The sequence below is a fragment of the Mycteria americana genome, chromosome 12 (assembly GCF_035582795.1).
Source record: "Mycteria americana isolate JAX WOST 10 ecotype Jacksonville Zoo and Gardens chromosome 12, USCA_MyAme_1.0, whole genome shotgun sequence".
NCBI lineage: Eukaryota > Metazoa > Chordata > Aves > Ciconiiformes > Ciconiidae > Mycteria > Mycteria americana.
In genome coordinates, this window is record NC_134376.1 from 7,319,411 (window position 1) to 7,339,312 (window position 19,902).

The following is a 19,902-nucleotide window of genomic DNA, read 5'->3' on the forward strand; positions in this document are numbered from 1 at the left end:
CAGGCCATGAATATACTAAATATATCTAAAAATGGTAAAAATACATCTACGTTCATGCTACCATGGCCTCACGGAACCTGAATGAATGTTCAACATACCAGAATGCCCACTGCACCAATTTACTCATCAGAATAACGAAAAAACTTTTAAGTATAAATGACCATTGCTATCAAAGTACTTTTAGGAAGAATGCTTCCTGTGATTTATTTTTTTTGTCTTTTTAAAGAGTTAAAAATGAAAAAAATCTGCATCAGAATACATTTACATACTAACTGCAGCAGGCATTGGGAAAAGCAGCGTAGATATAGTTTATGTATTCAGGACAACTTTGCAGAAGTGTTTGTACTACTAGTAGGGCTAAATTAATAATGACAAAAGAGCTCCACTGTTGGGATTGTTATAAATGGAGGGGTTTTATAAGCACCGTAAATTATAGTTAGATCATACTTGCAATGCATAAATAGTGGCAAGCAACAGGAGACTTCCATCATCAGTCACTAAGAGTAATAGTAACTCCTTATCAAACATTTAGTTTAATGCTTTTTAAACACCATGCTATATCATGGGCATTTTTGAATGCCCATTTTTGGGGGTGTTTTATTGTTTCCTTACAATGACTACAGGCAAAGTTTAAGGATTTAGGAGTTGGATAGGAGGAAAAAAAAAAAAAAAAAAAAAAAAAGAGGAAAAACAACTATCCCCCTCCCCCATATTTCCTAAGAATCCCCATTTTAGCTTTCAAACATATATTCTTTTCAACTATAGGTCTTTATTTTTTGAAAACTATCCAGATCTGCATGACATCCATTTGAATTCTCCATAGTGGCAGAGGTAGAAAAACTACAGTGGAGGAAGTCCAGACTTCAATTTATTTATATTTAAAAAAAAAAATTATTGCACTCTGCCCTTCCAAGCATTGTTAAAAAATACAGCAGGAAAATATGCTGTAGAAGATGGTGGGAAAGTCTTTCTTCTCCCAGACATGCTAACATGGACACAATTATAGGGGTTAAACAACTACCATGGCCATTACTTTTTAATGCCGCTGTAGTGTTCAAATAGTTGTGTGAAACTAGAACTCTACTTACCCCTGAGAATTGATGGTTTCACTTGCTTTCTGGAGCAACTGTGATAAAACAGTGAAAAGTTTTAACCGCATCTGGGGATCTTTGTTTGGCTGAAGACATGTCTTAAGAATGACAATAAAGTTATTCAGAGCTTCACCTATGACAGGACCTAGAAAATAAACAGGTAAGACTTATTTCACAGTACTAATAAGTTCTATTTAGATGTTAGTAAGTGAGTGCGTTAAAATTTGTAATATGCCTGGTATTAAAATAGTACTTAACTTTCCACTCTTGCATGGCAGCCGTTGATGTATCCATGTTATATCATATTAGGTGGTGTACAAATACCCCAGCTACCTCCCCATGGGCTCAGGTACCCACAGTCTTAGCCACGGCAGCATGGTGCTGCCTGAAGACCAGTTTACTCACATGTCATTTAGCCAGCTTGGTATTGCTGTACTACCTTGCATTATGTTGCGTGGACGTATCAATGACATCCGCTAGTTGCTGGGAACAGCAGTACAAGATGACATTTTGGGTGGACTAATGCTGTTCACTATGTAGCTCTGAAAGCTTGATGCTATGCAGAAAGTTCTGGTTTTACCGAACTTAATGAAAAATTATACTGAATCTGGTATGACCATGACACCACTCCAAACAGCAGCATTAACTACGCTTTTTTCTTCTTTCAAGTTTTTCCACGTGCAGCATTCAAGGAAAGATGTTAATGACTCCCAGAGGCAGAGGAAAAGACATGTTTGAAAGGGTCAGCCTCAAAACTTGGATAATAGAATTATTGCAGCAGTATTCTTTCTCCATGTTTAAATAATGATTATTTGCATTTTACAAGAGAATCTAAAATACAATGAATTTTAGAAGCTACTATTTGAAATAAAAATATTTTCCAAATGCATTCTCTAGTTTGTTAACATTTTCACATCCTATGATGAGTTCTGTTTTCACTACTAAACAACTAAAAAAACCCCAAACCCTAAGCTGTTATCCCAACATTTGAAGAAATTATTTTCCCAAGACAGAAGGAAGTTTGTGCCTTTCTGCTTGATAATGATTAACATCTGCATGGTTTTAAAGAGGAAGAATACATATAGGCTATACATGTGCTTTATTCTGCAAGCTTCTTGCTGTAGAATGCTCTTTCCGCTCTATGTTTGCAATAAACTGCTTTCCTCTAGGAACTTCTTCAGATTTGCTTCCTTGTGATGCATACTCCATTCAGCCACAGTAACTCAGAAAAGCCTCCCAGAAGGAGACACAACACTGGCATTTCTGATGACAAGAATATTCCTCACACATGGAATGGACAGATTGAAGTATTCAAGATTCCAAACCAAGTTCACTAGCATTTAATAATATCTGGAAATTTAATGTTTAATATAATAATAAAACCTTCCAAATCTTCACTGTCTAGACTGAAGCAATACAGGGTGTTGAACTGCAATTTGCTAAATTTCTGTGCCAACAAATAGGTCTTTATTTTCACAGCATTTATTAAAAATACATTGCTTCATGTGAGTTCTAAGACATCTAAAAGATACTACTATTATATCAAAATGATAACAGCAAATTCAACAGATGGAAAATAAACACAATAAACTACATTGCTAATTTCAGCTTAAGCATACATTCCTAAAAACAGTAAAAACTGAGAAATTTGAAATGAGTAAACCTGATTAAATTGATTAAAAACAACATTATGTGTGGGAATGAAAAGAAAGGAGGAAAAAAAAAAATAGCTCTAGGAGCTGCTGTGTCAGACAGAAAACACAGACAATAGTGTATTACCAGCATTGGGTGCAAGCCAAAATGTTTGCCCAGACATTTGATGATTTATTTAGCATTAAGGAAAACAGAGACAACCGTCTAGAAGTCCCTCAGTCATGGAAATGGGAGCGCAAATATACAGAAAAGTTGGCCTGTCAGATCTTGCACTGAAAAAACTTTTTGTTCTTTCCACAGATGAAAAAAAAGAAAAAGTACTTATGCTAGTTGCTGCACAACCCAGCGAGTGGGTGCTTCACATAGGTTTGTGGAGGCTTTTTTTGAGGTTCAAGGATTAAATGCAGAAGATACAGAAAAACATATCTGTCCACATTTAACTATCTTCAGTAGCAATAACAACATTTCACCCATAGCTGAAGTAGCTGTCTACATCCCCTTTTTAACTAACAGAAAGGCAAAACCAAATAAACAGGACTTTCCATTTTAATCATCTTAAAATGGGTGCCTAGGTGAAAAGAACTGCTTGTCACTGCATCCCTTGCCTGTAGATGCAATCTGGAGAGCTGCATCAGAGGAATGTTCACTGTGCAGGTATGAACCGAGGTGAAACGTATGCCAAAGTGTTTCACTAATCTATACACAGTAATGTATTGAAGAACGTGAGGAAATGTTTGTACAGATAGACAGTATCTTTTATAAGACTAGTGAATAGATGGAAACAATAGATACATTTTTGGACACATAAGCTACATCAGTTCATCTCCCCAAAATCCTTACCCATTTCATTTACCTGAAACTGTACTTTTACGTAAGTGCTATTAGTATGCTCCTTGCAGCCAAGGAGTCTTTTGGAATTTGAGCTGCTTCAACATTTTCGGTTTTGCTTTCCATCATATTCTTGTGAAGTCCCTGAATATTACACTATTCATGATAGAACACAATGTGTCTGCAGGTTATGGAGATTATTACTTTATTTTTTTTAAAACTGGGTGACCTATCACACTACTGAATAAGTCATACCTGAATGAGTTGCAATGACCTCTAACTGTAATATTTCTGGAGAATAGCATGTCCAACAATCACATGATACTGAAACCCATTCCATAAGCTGAATTATATGCTGTTTGTAGAGATAAAGAAAACCATCCAATTGCTGCACTTCAGCTAATGAAGACATTGTTTCCTCTACCTGTTAAAACAGAGACAGGATACTTTATCTTAACTGAAACAATATTAAAAAAAAGAAAAAACTTTAAAAACTCATAATTATACTATAAGAACAGAAGGGACACAAGAAGATTTCATAGTTTCTACTTGGACAATCAAGATTGATATTTAATGTCTGCCTATACTTACATCCATTAACTTTAAATCAAATGGAAACATTTGTCCTGATTTCAGAATGAAATTATAAGGAACACAGCAATGTAACAGCAAAATGAAAGAATCTCTAATCCATGTGAAAACCTATCCAAAAACTAACCACGTCATAAAAAGCCCTTACTAGTTTTAAAGATGTAGTGATTTTTCTTCTTAATTTAAGAATGCTTTAAAACATTAATATAGAGGGAATTTCTCACAATCCCATCTAGCAGGCTATGGCAGCTTCCAAAAACTATTGCTGTTGCAGCTCAGAGAAGACATGGTATTTCCCCTCTCCCCCTCCTTTTATGTTTTTCCAGTTTTAATTATGCAAGATGCTCTCTCTTTACAGTAGCCGGGCAGGTTCATTTTGAAATTCTCAACTTCGGTTGCTCAGAAGTACCAAAACTCACTGTTACATCTGAAGTACCTTCTTCATGTTTACATTGAGACTATTCTACAAGACAGGCAAATAAAACATGTACATAAAAGAACTACTAAATGAATTCCAGACATGATCATGCTTGGCAAGGAAGCATATAGATTTTCTTAATCACTTGTAGCAGATGTATTTCAAAGCAAAGGAAAATTTGCTTTTACAATTCCTGAAGACTCCTACCAGAGGTACAAAACTTCTCTAAGGAAGAGATTAAAAGCATATACATATATATATATATATATAATGCTGAAAGCAGCATCTATAGTGTTAGTGATTTCAGTGGACAGTGAATCAAGAATGGGGAGCAAGACACCATTAGAAACTCCACTGAGAAATAACATATGTCGTCAGCAGGGCCAGTTCTAGCAGGGAAAGATGTAGTGCAGCGCTATGAGTGACATCATTTGACTCTAAGTGGCTCAGTAGAACTACAAATTGTAGTCATATTTTTAAGCTGAACTCAACTGCACAAGTTAGCTGAAACATGTCTAGGACCTTGAGAATTTTACAGACTAATCACTTGCCAGACAAAGATGTTATTATGGAAGTACCAGATGTGGAGAAAATAAATGAGATTTCTGGGGGGGGGGGGGGGGGAATCCAGATTTGCTAAGGGCAAAGGTTACTCTTAAAGCAGGTTTGCCTCCCTCAAGCACAATAGATTTCTCCTCTCTGGAAGCATTCTGCCAACCAGCCAAAACAACTCAGAATAACTTATATGTAAAATATTAATTTATCTGTAAATCAATTGGAACATTTTACATGACAGAATGTGTCAAGACAGAAACTGTTCCCCATTATTAACCCCACCACAATCGGCAAGATGGTTTTTTCCATTGAACAAAAGAGATACAAAAGAATACATTGTTCACAGGTGATTTAAAATAAACTCTTTAAGTAGTTTCAGGAGTACAATTTAAAAAAAAGAGAATAAATTAAATATGCCAATAGACTGACGCATATCTTCTCCTTAAGAAGTGTCTCACAATTAAAAAGAAAAATAGCAAGGGTGATTTTTTTCCTATATTTGAAAGCTAACAAGTTTAATGATACAATATTTTGATGCTAATAATCAATGTGTGCCAAAAGAAAAGCCAAGATAGCACAGGCCACTGGTAATGAAACAAAATCTTATCTTGAGGTCACCAGTTAAATCACTGACAAGCTCAATACATGCTTAACAGGCTCTAACAAGTGATAGGGCTTCTGTCTATTTGGGGCTGTAAACCATACTCCTCATCATGATGCCAAAGTGCTCAGTTGGTGGTCTTGATCTCTTTCCTTAGCCCTAAGCAACCAGAAACACTGATGAACACAAAGCAAAGGGGCCAAAAATCAAGCAAGATTGTGAGTGTTCACAATCAGGTCACATCAGTTGTGGTCTCTGCTATCTCTGTGATCTTCTGTCCCCTTATAGTAAAGCCTGAATTGAAGTTCTATAATGCAAATTTTTGTATAATTTCTGTTTATACTCAAAATCTTTTGATCCTGAATACAGACTTCTTTTGTGAACAAATTTATACTTCTAAAGCTAGATGTAATACATTTGTTCTATATGGTCTTAAGCTATTTTAACAGGGACTTCTTGCCTTCTGCAAGTTGTACGTCTCACTCTGAAGTTCTAGAATAGTCAGTAACTAGGGCGAAAAAAAAAATAAAATCAAGCCGTATTTGTCTTTGTGATAAATTTGAAATATTGCAATTATGTAATCTCGCTGCCAGATTTTCTATCTGCCTAGCTGAAAGGCAGGCTAATGAGAAAAAGGGTTCTCATCCAAAGTACTGTCAACTTTAAAAATCATCTGTAACGGCAGGAACATCTTAAACCTTTAATAATCTTGGGAGATCAACTTTTCCATATATGAAAAATCAGGCTTTATCTCCATGGAACTTCTTTATGTGTAGGAGTATGAATTTGTAAAGTTTTAAATGGACATTGCTGACTTTACAGACCACTGTTGGGCTAAACAGACAAGATACTGCAAAACATAGATCCATCTGTCTGAGGCTTACTTAGACAGACTGTTTGTTTTAAAAAAAACCCAAAACAACCCCCCAAAAAATCCTACTCTGGCACTGGCTCTCCATGAGACAGATCTTCATGCCGAACCTCTTTGACCTGCAAAGTCTTTTCAATATTAGTTTCAAGCTTTGTTCTATTTTACTTCTTTTGGAATAGTTTTCTAAGCATATGTCTCCTCGGAGGCAGCCTGTCAGCTGTGGGGCCATAAATACTGATGCTACGCAGGCCTTTGGAATACCATGCCTGGGAGCAAGAGAAAAGGAAGTAGAATAGCCATCGCATTTAAGGCGTACATTTGAAAAAAGACAACTTGGATAGGTCACAATTATACTACATGAGGATGGCTTGCTGATTTATTTGATATTTAGCTTGCAGAAGAAAGAGGAAGAGAGAAATAAGGGGATGAGATAATGTTTAGCCAAAAAAGCTCATCTATTATCAGGGCATCTACAGATGTCCTTGATTTTAAAGCATTCCTGCAACATTTAAACTTTTGATTCTGGTGAAGAGGTAAAAAGGTTAACTACTGTAAAATCAGCCTGATCTTTGTCTACAGGTAAAAAAAATGATTACAAAACTATCACCTTTTTAAGGCTAGTAGTGCTCTTGATCTATAGGTGACTTGTTCTTTAATAGTCAGAAAATATATTTGAGTTTTTTCCTGGCCAATTGTGTGCTCCTCTGTATAACCTAGCATTAACAATAATCCAGTGACTTATACCCACCTAAAAAGTAAGCATCAACAGTTCAATGAGCATGCCCAAGGCTTTGCAGAATCCAGCAACAAGCATAAACTCTTGAACACTTCCTGTCCCAAAACTTTACCTAAACCATGGCCCAGTGACTAGTGTCCACCCAAGTAAAGTGTTCTCCTAGGCCAATGGCTGCCCTCATCCAACTGTGAGCTTCCCATGCTCCAGTAATGTACTTCAAGCCATCTATTCTGAAACCTAACCTAAACACACTTTAAAACAAACAATAAAAATCTAGTTGTAACTATAGCTTACAGATCCATACCGGGTGTTTTTGGCCACAAAATAAAACTGAATTCTAGGGCCCTTCTCAGAACCAGCACATATTCTAACTCTATGAGCCTTCAACCAAAGTTATGAAGAAACGTAATTCTCCAAGCTCTGCTGTCCCAAATTGTAAACCCAACTCCAAACTTAATTCTGGTATTAATCATATACAGTATGTACAGTGAGAGACGCACAACCTTGGACTAGCTATGAGCCATTACTCCCCACTGGTACAGCCCGCAGCCAGTGAACAAGCCTTACAAGATGTAGCAATGAGGCCAACTCCTAAGTTTCTTACCCGAGTAATATCCTTTCCTGTTATGTCAGCAAAACTTAGATATTAACCAGATATTCACACTCATGTAGGAGCTAATAGTTGCCTTAGAAACATCAGTGTACATTCTAGTCTTACAGTGTTTGCAAGATGCAATAGTACATTCAGCTGTTCTGGCACCACCATTACCCTAGACTTTAACCTCAGCTTTAGTCCCACCCTAACCCTAGCACTACCCTGTCTTCCAGTTCCATAAAAGAACGAACATGTAAGACTAGTCTCTGTTGCTGCTAATTTTAATTACAGCCCTGTGGATTTGCAGGACTCCACATTAAACTGAGATCTTCAAACTGTTGTCTGGAAATAGATGTAGCACCTAACAACTACGAACTGTGATGTCGCAAAGCAGAAATATCGATATTTTGACTGTCAAATGATAGCATTCATAGATCTTTCAGCCTTCACAGTGACTTCTAAATATTAAGTAACCACCAGAACAAAGCCATAGGGATAGATCTTTGCAGAACAATTTTATGACTAAACACGGAATCCAAGTATTCTCTCATGCTTCTTTGAAACAGAGTGAATCTGATTAATTTGAAGTTATATGTATATCTAAATGTTTAACTATTATATTTCTATATAATTTTTGAAAGAGATTGCTATACACATACAGATGAAAAACAAGCAATTCCCAAACAAAACTACTAGTATTGTACAAGTTCTTAGCTCTTACAAATAAGATTTTAATTATTTATTCTTCTGGAGAAGTTGCCTTTATCTGTTTTAAACAGACTAAACCCAAAGTAATTTCAGCTATGGAAAAAGATGAGGAGACAGACAGAGGGTACAGTCAAGGTCACCCAACACCAAATAATTTCAAACTCTACCAATCTTTGTGGATGAGCTCTTAGTTAAGGATTTCTGTGGTTTAAACCTAACAGTAAGACAAATAATTATGGCTCTGTTTAGCCAAAGTGTCTTATCAATAGTAAAAATCAGAAACACAACAAAATATTAAACCAGCTCATAGTTTACCTTTTCTTTAAGGTCCTGAGAACATGGTATTGCCATTATTGTCACCAAAACTTTCATTAGCTGCAAGGTAATTTCTTTGCAGTCTTCCTGGCATACTTCAACCAATGCTTCTACACAACAAAGCAACTGCTCCATATAAAAGACCTATTTTTTAATAAAAGCATAAATTTATTAAGTTTTGTTAGAAAATATATCATTCCCTTTAAGGGAGAGATATGGGAAATGACAATAATAAAATCTAAGCATTGTATAATCCCCTAAATTGGTAACATATTGATAATTTCATGTTAGTTCTTTTGATTACCTACATTCTACTTTTTATAGAATATTATATAATCTTCCACACTGTTTGTTTGCATTTACCTTGTCCTGTTAACAAAATAAATGACTCTGCTCTTAATCACACAATCGTTCCACTGTGAATAAAAACATCAAAGCATTTTGGAATGCTTACCAATAGTACTTTCTCATTCTGAAGTGCAATTTGTTAATTAATAACATATGTGTTACAACTCTTTCAAATATTATTTCATGTTTGACTATTTTGAATGGAACAATAATGGTTAAATACATAAACCAAGAAAACCCAAGTGTCTGCTTTTATCTCGGCCAATTTATCTCATTTGATGAAATATAATTCATGTTATCTTGATCCAACTGATACCAGCTGAAGTCAATATTGTTGTCAGTCAGTTTACAATAACTTCTATGATAGAGTGCATCAGATATTCCATGAAGCTGTCAGATTACATTCAATGAACAGAAGAGGCCATTTTTATAAATTTACTTCCAAAAAATAAATCAAGTCTAGGAATAGGTTAGCTATAAATGTTATTAATCTCATGGACATGGTCAATCCTTAGCTAAAGCATCTATGCAGCATTCGCTGTCTAAAGTAGAGAAAGATTGTTTTCCAAGACCAAAGGCTAGAACAATTCCGCCAAACGCTTCGGCTGCAGATGAATGTGTCTATTGTATCTAATGCCAAATGGAAGTGGTAAGCTTAAGACCTCATAGAAATTTTGCAGATATACTTCAGGGAATTGTTATTTGAACAATCAGGTTATAGTGCTTCCAGTTATATGAGTTCCTAATCATCACAGGCTTCATGGAGATTAAGGTTAATTCCTGCATCACTGGTACATACTCCATTAGGGAAGAAACCTAGTGAGGGAAGAACTTCAAACGTGTATCTCACATTGGCTCCAAAAGACAATTATGTTTGATTCAATCTACACACATGAATAACTGTTTTAAAGGGAAGTCTGCATCTGACATGAAGTCAGTCTTCCGAAGGCACAGCACTGGCCCTTTTTTGGTCACCTTAAGAGCAGAGGCCTAACAAACTCTTGGTAGAATGAAAGCTGGGTTTTCATTTGTGGGGGAAATTGTAGGGATTCTTCTTGTGCATCTCTAACAGATCTATTTCCACATCCGAGCAATTGAAGGGAAAAAAAAAAAAATCCTGGAAGTTAAAAGTCTCCATTCCACATTGAAGAGAATCTCTCAGCTCCTTATATAGCAATTGATGAATATTCTTCAAATACTAAAATGAAAATGGTCTTCAGGCTCAGCCATTACTTAAGGGTACACTTGGGAGTAAATTTCTAATTTATAAAGGTCTTCCTCCTAGATTCTCACTTAAAGAGAAGCAAACAGGCCCAACAGTTTACAAAGCATGCTCCTAAATGTACATGTAAGAGTACTGGTACCTTCCTTTTAAGATGGAAAACAATAATAATACAAAACAAAACAAAGAAGATGATATTAAGAGGGAATCTTTCTTGGGAAACCTGACATGCCAATTACAATGGACTGTAAAAAGTTTTCGGTCATTTTTACTGATGAGGATCGAAATATATGATCTTGTTTGGATTGTGAACACAAGGCATTTCAAAGACATAGTTTAAATTCTGCCTCTGGATCAGCCAAGGTAGTCCTCTATTAGTACAGTACATACTAAACAGCTTTTACAGCAGTTCTCAATCAAACTTGAACCCACATCTGCTGAGAGGATGGACTGCTAGCAAGTTTTTGGGAATAGCAGATTTGGCCAGGAGACCACAACATGGCCCAGGGAGCATAGGGAAGCTCCTGTTTTGTCTCAGACACATGTTCACAACTATATCCTGAGATAGGGTGGGGTAGGTGTGCAAGGGAGGGATAGGAATGGGAGCATTTAGGGAGAACAAGGGAAAAAATAAGTTGGAGAACCACTGGTCTATAATTGTAGTCTGTTGTGTATTTTCCAGTTATCCTTACCTCTTCAGATCGTTGACAAACCCCTGCTTGTGACAGTGTGTTGCCAAGACTGGTCAAATGAGGCTGTAAGGTTTCTTTTGGGCTACCTCGAATCACTGCAGTTAGAACCATGATATAAGATGGCTTAGGTGTCTTCCCAAAGGCTGATGTGATTAACCTCAATGACACCTTAGGGCTGACAAACGTTCCAATCAATTCTGCTGCTTTCACACACTGGAAAAAAGAACAGGAATAACTTGAGGATTTTCCTGAAAACACAAAGACCATTCAACATATCATGGGCTTTTTCTTTTTATGATTCCAGCTATTATTTTAAATGCTTCAGTAGTTGCCTTGTAGGCCTCTTCCACTCACTCAGTAATGATTATATGCATGAAGAAATTTTCTTGACATGTGTTCAGTAAGCACATAATAAGGCATGCAAGCACTCTTCTCAGCATCAAACTTCCATGAGAAAGTAATGCACAGAAATGAAGTGCACAACTTCCAGTGTAATACAGTCTCTAGCTTAGAATAACCAGACGTTGCAGATGTAGTAGTTTAGTGTTTTGTCCTCCAAATACTGTTCCGCGGAATGCTCTCAATACACCCACCACCTGTCTATTAAAAGCAACAACAATAAAACCCTGGAAGAGGAATTTTTTTGTTATTGTACTATATTTTGACACTGACATTACAGATCTGTTTAGTGTGGAAGCACTGCCATGGGGGAACTGCCCACTGCTTTCAATCTCTTACTTCTTTAACTGAAAAGACTTAAATTACTATGTATTCCACATGATACTCATGCTCTCTGATCCCATCTCTGCCTTGTAGACACATCGATACGTTGTATTCCATATGAAATACTGTCACACCAGAGCTTACTCCCTGACTGATGCCCAACATTTACAATCAGGTGCGTGAATAAAGATATAGTCAACTACTGCGCCATTACCTGTGCAACAGGAACATTTCTTCCTAACCCATTTATTTAATGGTTGGCTCATTTCCCCAAACATGAAAGCTTATTTCCCCGTTGTATATAATTTTTAGTCTAGTGATTTAGCCATGGATTTTTAATTGCACCTAATCAATACTTGACTCGTCCTAGTTTTTTAGTCTCACTGGAAGCATGTAGCCATGAATTCTATAGTTTAAGTCTGCACTATATATAACTGTTTATTTTCACAAGGGTGAAGACTCAAAGCAGTTATAATATATTGTACGTAGATGTGAACCCTGTCCTCCTCCATATTTGCCACAGAGAAACAAAAAGAGTTAGTGCTCTGAAAACTGGAAAAGGACAATACAATTAAACAGTTCAAAAATACAAATTGATGCATTTGTATGGATCAATTTATCTACTTATTTTAACAGGGGAAAAAGAAAAAATTAAAAAAAGGGTAAGAGACCATCTGGTCTTTTACTCTTATACATCTCATTTGATATTATTAGGCTGGAGAAAGACATACACACTTTCCAAGTTGGTGGCTGCTCTGAAATGGGTTCTACAGTGACAAGCGATAGAGGAGATAATCACAGTATCCTGGGAAGCAGCATCACTTAGGAGATAAAAGGCATTCACAAATAAAAGTTGCTGAATCTTACATTTTGGCACAAGGAAGAGCAAAATTAAATACCATCTCCTAATTGGGAATAAATCTCTTGGAAGCACCTGCAAGAAGATTAGTGGTGGAATTCTAAGAGAGAGACATGTATGGTCAAAAAAAGGAAAGGGAAAACTGTGCTGCTTGAACACACACTTTTGAATTTATATTTACAGCAACAAGCACTAGATGGGAAATTTGACCAGGACAGCAGGACCACGTGGGTTTATTCTTCTAATTAGTTAAGTTTTCTTACATATTTTATACAAGCACTAAGGAACATGAAAAGCTGCATACCCACAGTGGCATATCTCCTACTTCAACCCTGGGGCATTGATTTCCTAAGGCCCGTATACCCCTTTTTGAAACAAGATGACTTCTGACAGTATTCCAGGTTTACTTCTCTCTACTATTGATCAGCGCATGACTGGCTTATCTTACAAGCTCAATCTCACTGGTTAGAGATCAGATGCTGGTTCTGAAAGGGGAGGTGGCAGGGGTGGAATAGGTAGAAGGGGGTAACAGTAAGAATTGGGGGAAGGGGAGGAACAATTCAGGAAAAATTAAAGGAGAGAGACAACAATTAGTACTGAGAAAGACTAAAGACAACAAGAAACTGCAGGAAAAAAATAAAAAGGATCATTTCAGAAATGGATTTCACAGTCTATATAGCTCAACTGATAGCAGGAACCTAAAGAAAAGCCTGATTTAGGAAATCAGCTTTTCTGACATTGGTTGGACTACTTGTGTTGAGTAAGCAGAACACATTCTTCCAATTTCCCAAACCAATAAAATCTGCAGCTTTAAAGTAAGTTACATGGATTTTTTTTTTATACATATGTTCTCTTGCTTGTGTAGAAATAAAAAAAAAAGATTTTCTCTTAAAATTGTAAAAATGTTTGTATCACCTGTCTATCCTCTGCTAAATTTATCTAATGTCTTCAACTACATGTGTTTATTGATACTGTTGATCAAAGTGTTGACAGCATCAACTGTTAGGAAAAGGATACTAGTTATTCCTCACAAAAACCATGGGAAAAAAAAAATGCATTTTACAAGCATTAAGTCAAGTATTCAAACACTGTAATAAACATACCTCAATGTTTGGTTGGAATTATGGTTGGATTATGCAGCAGGGGGAGATAAGTGAAATTAACTTGAAAGGGCATGACCTGCACATTTTTTTCAATTGAATTTATTGCCCCAAGGCTTTTATACTACAATCCACTGCTTATGATTTTTAAAGAGATCGTTATCAATGCTTCATGGGGTTGGCATATTAACTGAAGAGTATTTAAATAACTTTATTATTGGTCTTCATACCAGTAACACAATAATACATTTATTTTAACACAGTATGTATGTATAATGTTCACATTTTTAACATCCATAAAAACCTGAGCCTGATCCTTCAGTCATGGGCAATTTCCAGTGACGTAAGGTAAGGTCAACCCTCAGAAGCCTGACTCAAGACTATAAAGGATAGGGTCTTTAATCAGTGTACAGTAGATACTTCAACAGAGTAAACTTACATTTTTAACCACATCACTTTCCTCATCCAAGCATGCTTGGTACAAAGTTCTAAGCAGTAGCTCCATGTGTTGTGTTATGTAATCCTCTGCATGTAGCAATAATGTATACAGAAGCTGGGATGCTTTTATTCTTGTGCTTTCAACCCAGTCCGTTATATCATGACAGAGACCTGGAAGGATTTTGGAGAGGTTTCTTGACACGAGTTCCCGACAACCTAGTCCTGGTCGAGTCACTAGAAGAAAACAAACAAACAAAAAAACCAAAACAAAAAAGGGAAAAAGAAATATCAAAGGAAAAGTCAACGCATATTAATCCTTAGAAAAGTTTAAAGGCTCCGAGATAAGAGCTACGGGTGTCTGCTTCAGCAAGGAACAAAATGCTGCTGAGGAATTTACCTGCGCAAGCTGCATTTCTTTAATATATATTGCAGAATTTAAACTCCACACAGCTCTCTGAAAATGTATGTATTTATTACTGGATGGTGATTTAGATTACGTGTTTTAAAATGTTTACAGAAAGGGAAGAGAAAGAGAACTTGAATATGGGACATTACCCACTTTGGAAAACACAGCTTAATAATTTCCTTTTAATTTTTATAGCAACACAAATCCCATTAAAAAAATAAACTGAAACACACAGAGATAAAACAGAAGAAAGACTTTTGCATGCAAATGTTGTGGTATCACTGAGTTAAATGTAATTTGGCGGGGGAAAGAAAGATGGAAGTTACAAATAGTGCAGGGGACATGAACTGCAGTAAAACAGACAATGTCAGTTCTGCCCTCTAAAGGAAAAGGTTAAAAGTGTATCTAGCAAATTAAAAGTACAAAGGGTACTATGACTTGTACAAGTGCTGTGTAATAGATCAAGCCAACAAAACTGATATTATTTTAAAAATCACAGGTGTTACACAATCTCTTTGCTAAGGCCTTTTCAGGAAAAGCAGCTCACTCTGATACGCCTCTTCAATCTCTGTCTGACTTTTATATTAAATAACTCATTTCAAAATGAAGTGAAAAAAAAAAATATATCTTTTTTTTTCCCCAGATTAAATTTAATTTGTAAAGATTTTGTGGAAAGTGCGTTGCTGTTGTTGCTATTTTTTGTTTTTAAACAAAACCCCAAAGTGTTACAAATACCTATTCCCTACCTCAATAGAGGATGCAGATCTCTAGAGAACTAATAAACTTAACTTCCCCAACAAACGCTTGCTGTCCTGTCTGGTAATCATCAAATTTACATCTTGGCTCATTTATAAATCACCGAGACTCAGAGAAGCAATTTGACCAATATCACAAGCAACTATCAAGCCTCCACTTCTGTACTTCACACAAAGCTAAGACAGCGCTTTCCAAAGAACTGCAATAAACTTTTTTAGTGACTTTTTCTACAGGAGAATTTTTTTTCCTTTACACTGTACATGCTTATACAGACAAAACCTGAAAAGTTGTTCTCCAAGAACTGCCAACTTATTATTGCTGCTCACAATGTTCATATACTGTTTTGAGAAAAAAACATTATTCATTATGAGGTGTCAAAAAACACTGAATGTGCGAGTACATTTTTTATTTCTGGTACAGACTTCTCTTGTAAATGCTTAGAAAGGAAATGACTGACTTGTCTCAGCATATTTTCCCGCATTGGACCGTGTAAGTACAAATGCTAAAAGGAAAATGGACTAAAGTAAATGACCTGAAGAATACAAAAGGCTTATAGAAATGCCTATGAAATACCTAAAGTAGGAAAAAAAAAATTCAAGCGTCAGGACACGAATTGCTGCTGCTTTTGTCAATGAAGGATAACATTTTGGATTATGAAAACTGACAATGAATAGCAAAAAGGTCAAATAAAGAAATCAACTTGTGACAGCAAATACAGACTGGCATCCTATTCCGCCTGAGGCAGAATTTTGTTTAAAGAATTTGGACCATTCTTTATCAGTAGTTCCTTCATTTCAGATGTTCAAATGCAGGCATTTATCCCTGTAGCTACTCCTGTCAAAGACTTCCCTGCTATAAACTGTTTGCACCTGTATCCTAAGGCAATGACTGCTGTTGCTCAATGGAAAACTATCCAGCTGGTTGGATGACACCAGGTATGAGGTCTAACTCCACTCTTCCTCTGACCTGCAGTATCTGTCGTCCTGAGATCAAAGCACAGGAGGGCTCATATGTCAGGTTCATTAGCTTGACAGTTGGACTAGGCTAGTTAAGTAAAATGTACTATAAACTCACAGTTATAAAAAGATATTCCAGGACGTTGAATAAGTCAGAAGCAAGGGCAACAAAGTGTAAAAATCCATCATTATCACATTATAAAAAATGCAAATGTGTGTAGAGCGGAAACATGGCTGAAGGACAGACATAATAACAACTCATACATATATGGTCTGTGGTAAGACACCACAAATTATTATCTGAAACTAAGGTACACTAGTGTCTTTGACAAAGTTTTGTATCTGTAAGATTAAGTAGACAATCACCCTTTCCTCTCATTTTTCTTCTGTCACATAAAGTCTGACTGTTAATAGGACATACAATTTGGAAGTAAAGATAAGCAGCAGGAAATTATATCTTAAAGTCACCATTAACTTGGGACTCAAGTGTGTACATATGTCACATTCGAGCCTTAATTCCATATTTCTACCAAGGAAGATGCATGAAAAGTCAATTAAATGCAGGGCTGGAGCATTGCCCAAATTTGTGAAGCATATTTATTATGCTAAGAAGATTACTTCAGAAAGTTCATGAAGTAATTGATAGACGTCCCTTTCTAAAAAAACAGTCCCCCTACACACACGAAACTCAACATATACCTAGAGAAAACTGAAAAAGGTAACAGTATTAGCAATATAAATATAAAAACTGTTTTCAGGGACCAGCAGATAAAGCCTTTGATGACCTTCACTATATCGTGGTCATTACAGATAAATGACTGGAGCTTAGACACTCGACAGTTTATATATGTTAAAAAATTCTCTGACTGTCAAAAAAGAAATATGTTTCTGCCATCACTAGTGGAAGTAAAAGCATTCTTTACCATTTACAAACCCCTGAGGTAATATTATACATAAAATACGGGGGGAAAAAAAAAAGAATTGGAAAGGATAACAGATCAACTTGACTGTCTTCAAAGCTAAACAGTTCTGTCAAACCAGTCACCATTATGAAGTGCTTCCCCTTTCATTCAAGCATTACTGAGTAAAGCTACTTTAAAAGAAGAAAAAAAGAAAAAAAAAAAAAAGTCTAATTTCAAAGGAGAAAGGACTCCGGAACCCACTGTCATGGAAAGGATTTTGCTGCTGGGTATTCTGTGATGTGATTGTCAGGTAGGCACAAGTCAAGCATGAACCTGTTCTTTCACACCAAAAGAGTTTTTGTTCTGTTAAATATGAGTATAGAAATCAATAAATGACCCATTTAAACCCTCTCTCTCACCAACACCCATATGCATATTTTTAAACATTAACTTTATGAACCTGAGACAGGAAACAAGCTTCAAGCTATTGCAAACATATCATTTTAAAGCTACCTATAAATCATTCGGTACTAAAAAGTAATCTACCCGTACTGCGTATCTTGGGTTTTTGTATATAATGAAGGAAATTATTGTTTGTGTTCCCACGTTCTTCATGTACGCTGCCAGATTTTAGTTAGCATCCCAGTGTCTCACAAAGAAGTCTGAAATCATTTCACTGCAACTTCCAACAATCATTTCACAGAACTTCCATGCCAATTCTGTGGATCATTAATGCTGTGTCTAGTTCTCATTATTCAAGGACTCAGCTCACGGGTTCTTTCATCCTGCCTTCCTTTCTGGTCATCTCTATGCCCATGCTTCACCTGGCTGCTGGCTAATGTAGAACTTTCTGCTGCTTCTGCATCACTGCTTTATCTCTTTTTCAGCATAGGCATTTTCACTTACTCTTTCTCCAAAATGCATTTTCGGATTAATGGAAAAACTGAATATAGTTACTGAAAAAACATTTTTTTTTTTTTTTTTAATTTAACATAAACAATTTTATATACATATATGCTATATAATATATTTTTATATATATGTGCTACGCCTATATGTTAATTAATATTACATCTTGTAATGAATATTACACATCCTGCTCTGCTGTCATTACTGTACTGCAGCTCTCTGGGATTATTCAGGAAGTAAAAACCACTTTCAGTGCAACACTTACCTCCTTTGGGATAATGAGATGGTGAAACACTAAAATCCATCTTATCCTTCAGATCTTCTTCATTCTCTTTCTCCCACTGCAAGCCTATCTTTTCCCAGTAAGTCCAAGCCAGTTTCCTAGACATAAAATAAGAATTTTATACCATTATCCCCTCGAAAGAAAAGCATTTTAAAATAAGACTTCCAGAAACTCTGACTTCTTAAATTCAGCTGGAAGGATGGGAAGCATTCCTGCCATTTAACCTAGGCACATTAAGTTGAGAGTTTGTGCCTCTTTTATACTCAGTGGAGAGAGGTCACCTCTTCCAAAGGATAATTCTGTCCCTGTCTACCTCTCTGTCTTCATCTCTCTCACACTTACTTGAATGGAGCATAAAAGCACAATATAACAAAAGTTACTGAAGATAATGCTATCATTTTGGGTTTAAGGTGGGGAAAAAAAAAGAATTTTGTTTCTTCCAAGCAATAGATCTGTGAATACAGGAACACTACCATGTACAACTACTATGGGGGGGGGGGGGGGGGGGGGAGAAAAGGAAAATAAAAAGTGTTCTGCTTACGTATTTTCAGGAATTTCATCAGTAAAGCCGCCAAGTAACAAAGGGATCAACTTGTGAAAATACGAGTATCTATCTCGGAGGTGCAACAACCATTCTCCAATGACAGTTGTTACAGCGTGCCGAACCTACATGGATACAAAAAGACTATTTTAAATATGTTAGCAAAATACCAGAAAAATTAAAAAATAATATTTGCTTTCAGTATATAAGACTTCGTAAAGTGCATCAATAGTCTCAGAAGAAATTACAAGAACCCAGGATTTCCTCACTTGCAGCAAGCATCTTAGGTAACGTGCAAGGTATCGTGCTCCCTCTTGTGTTCTCACTCTGGCTTAGTTAGTCTTAGACTATTTGCTGCACAAAAGCACATCTCTGAGAGGAAGACAAGAGACAGGCCTAACTCAGAAAACTCTAAATTCTCATGGTTAATATCTCTCTGAGAATGTAAGAAATGTACATTTCTCTGGAATCTGAAGCTTTCCAACCACATCTCTAGAAGACAATTTTCCCTGTTCACTATAAAGGAAGCCTAAATTAAATAATTTGGGTGAATACACCCACTCAAAAATTAAAATATTTTAGTTACGATTAAGTTGCACATTTTAAAATTACTGCCTCAATTGCATCTTACGAAGGGACCAATACCATAAGTGTTTGTTAAGCACCTGAAAAGGCCATCGAATCAAATCCCAGAGAGATCTGACAGAAGAATTTAAGATACAATTGAGGGCACCCGTTAAAATAAAAAGGTGTCTACAAACTTCAACAGCCTGCAGAATTAGACAGCAGCTGAATAGGTCACCAA

The 19,902-nt window shown here is 36.2% G+C and overlaps 1 protein-coding gene across 1 annotated transcript in view; it reads right to left on the reverse strand.

Annotated features, from left to right (window-relative positions):
- DNAAF5 (dynein axonemal assembly factor 5) overlaps positions 1-19,902 on the reverse strand; it is a 30,824-nt gene that overhangs the window by 9,571 nt on the left and 1,351 nt on the right. Inside the window, exons 3-9 of the mRNA XM_075515657.1 lie at positions 19,098-19,222; positions 18,539-18,654; positions 14,346-14,578; positions 11,225-11,437; positions 8,963-9,106; positions 3,828-3,996; positions 1,089-1,236 (exon numbers count right to left, since the gene is read on the reverse strand). Coding sequence (XP_075371772.1) covers positions 1,089-1,236; positions 3,828-3,996; positions 8,963-9,106; positions 11,225-11,437; positions 14,346-14,578; positions 18,539-18,654; positions 19,098-19,222 — 1,148 coding nt within the window. The remainder of the gene's footprint in view (positions 1-1,088; positions 1,237-3,827; positions 3,997-8,962; positions 9,107-11,224; positions 11,438-14,345; positions 14,579-18,538; positions 18,655-19,097; positions 19,223-19,902) is intronic.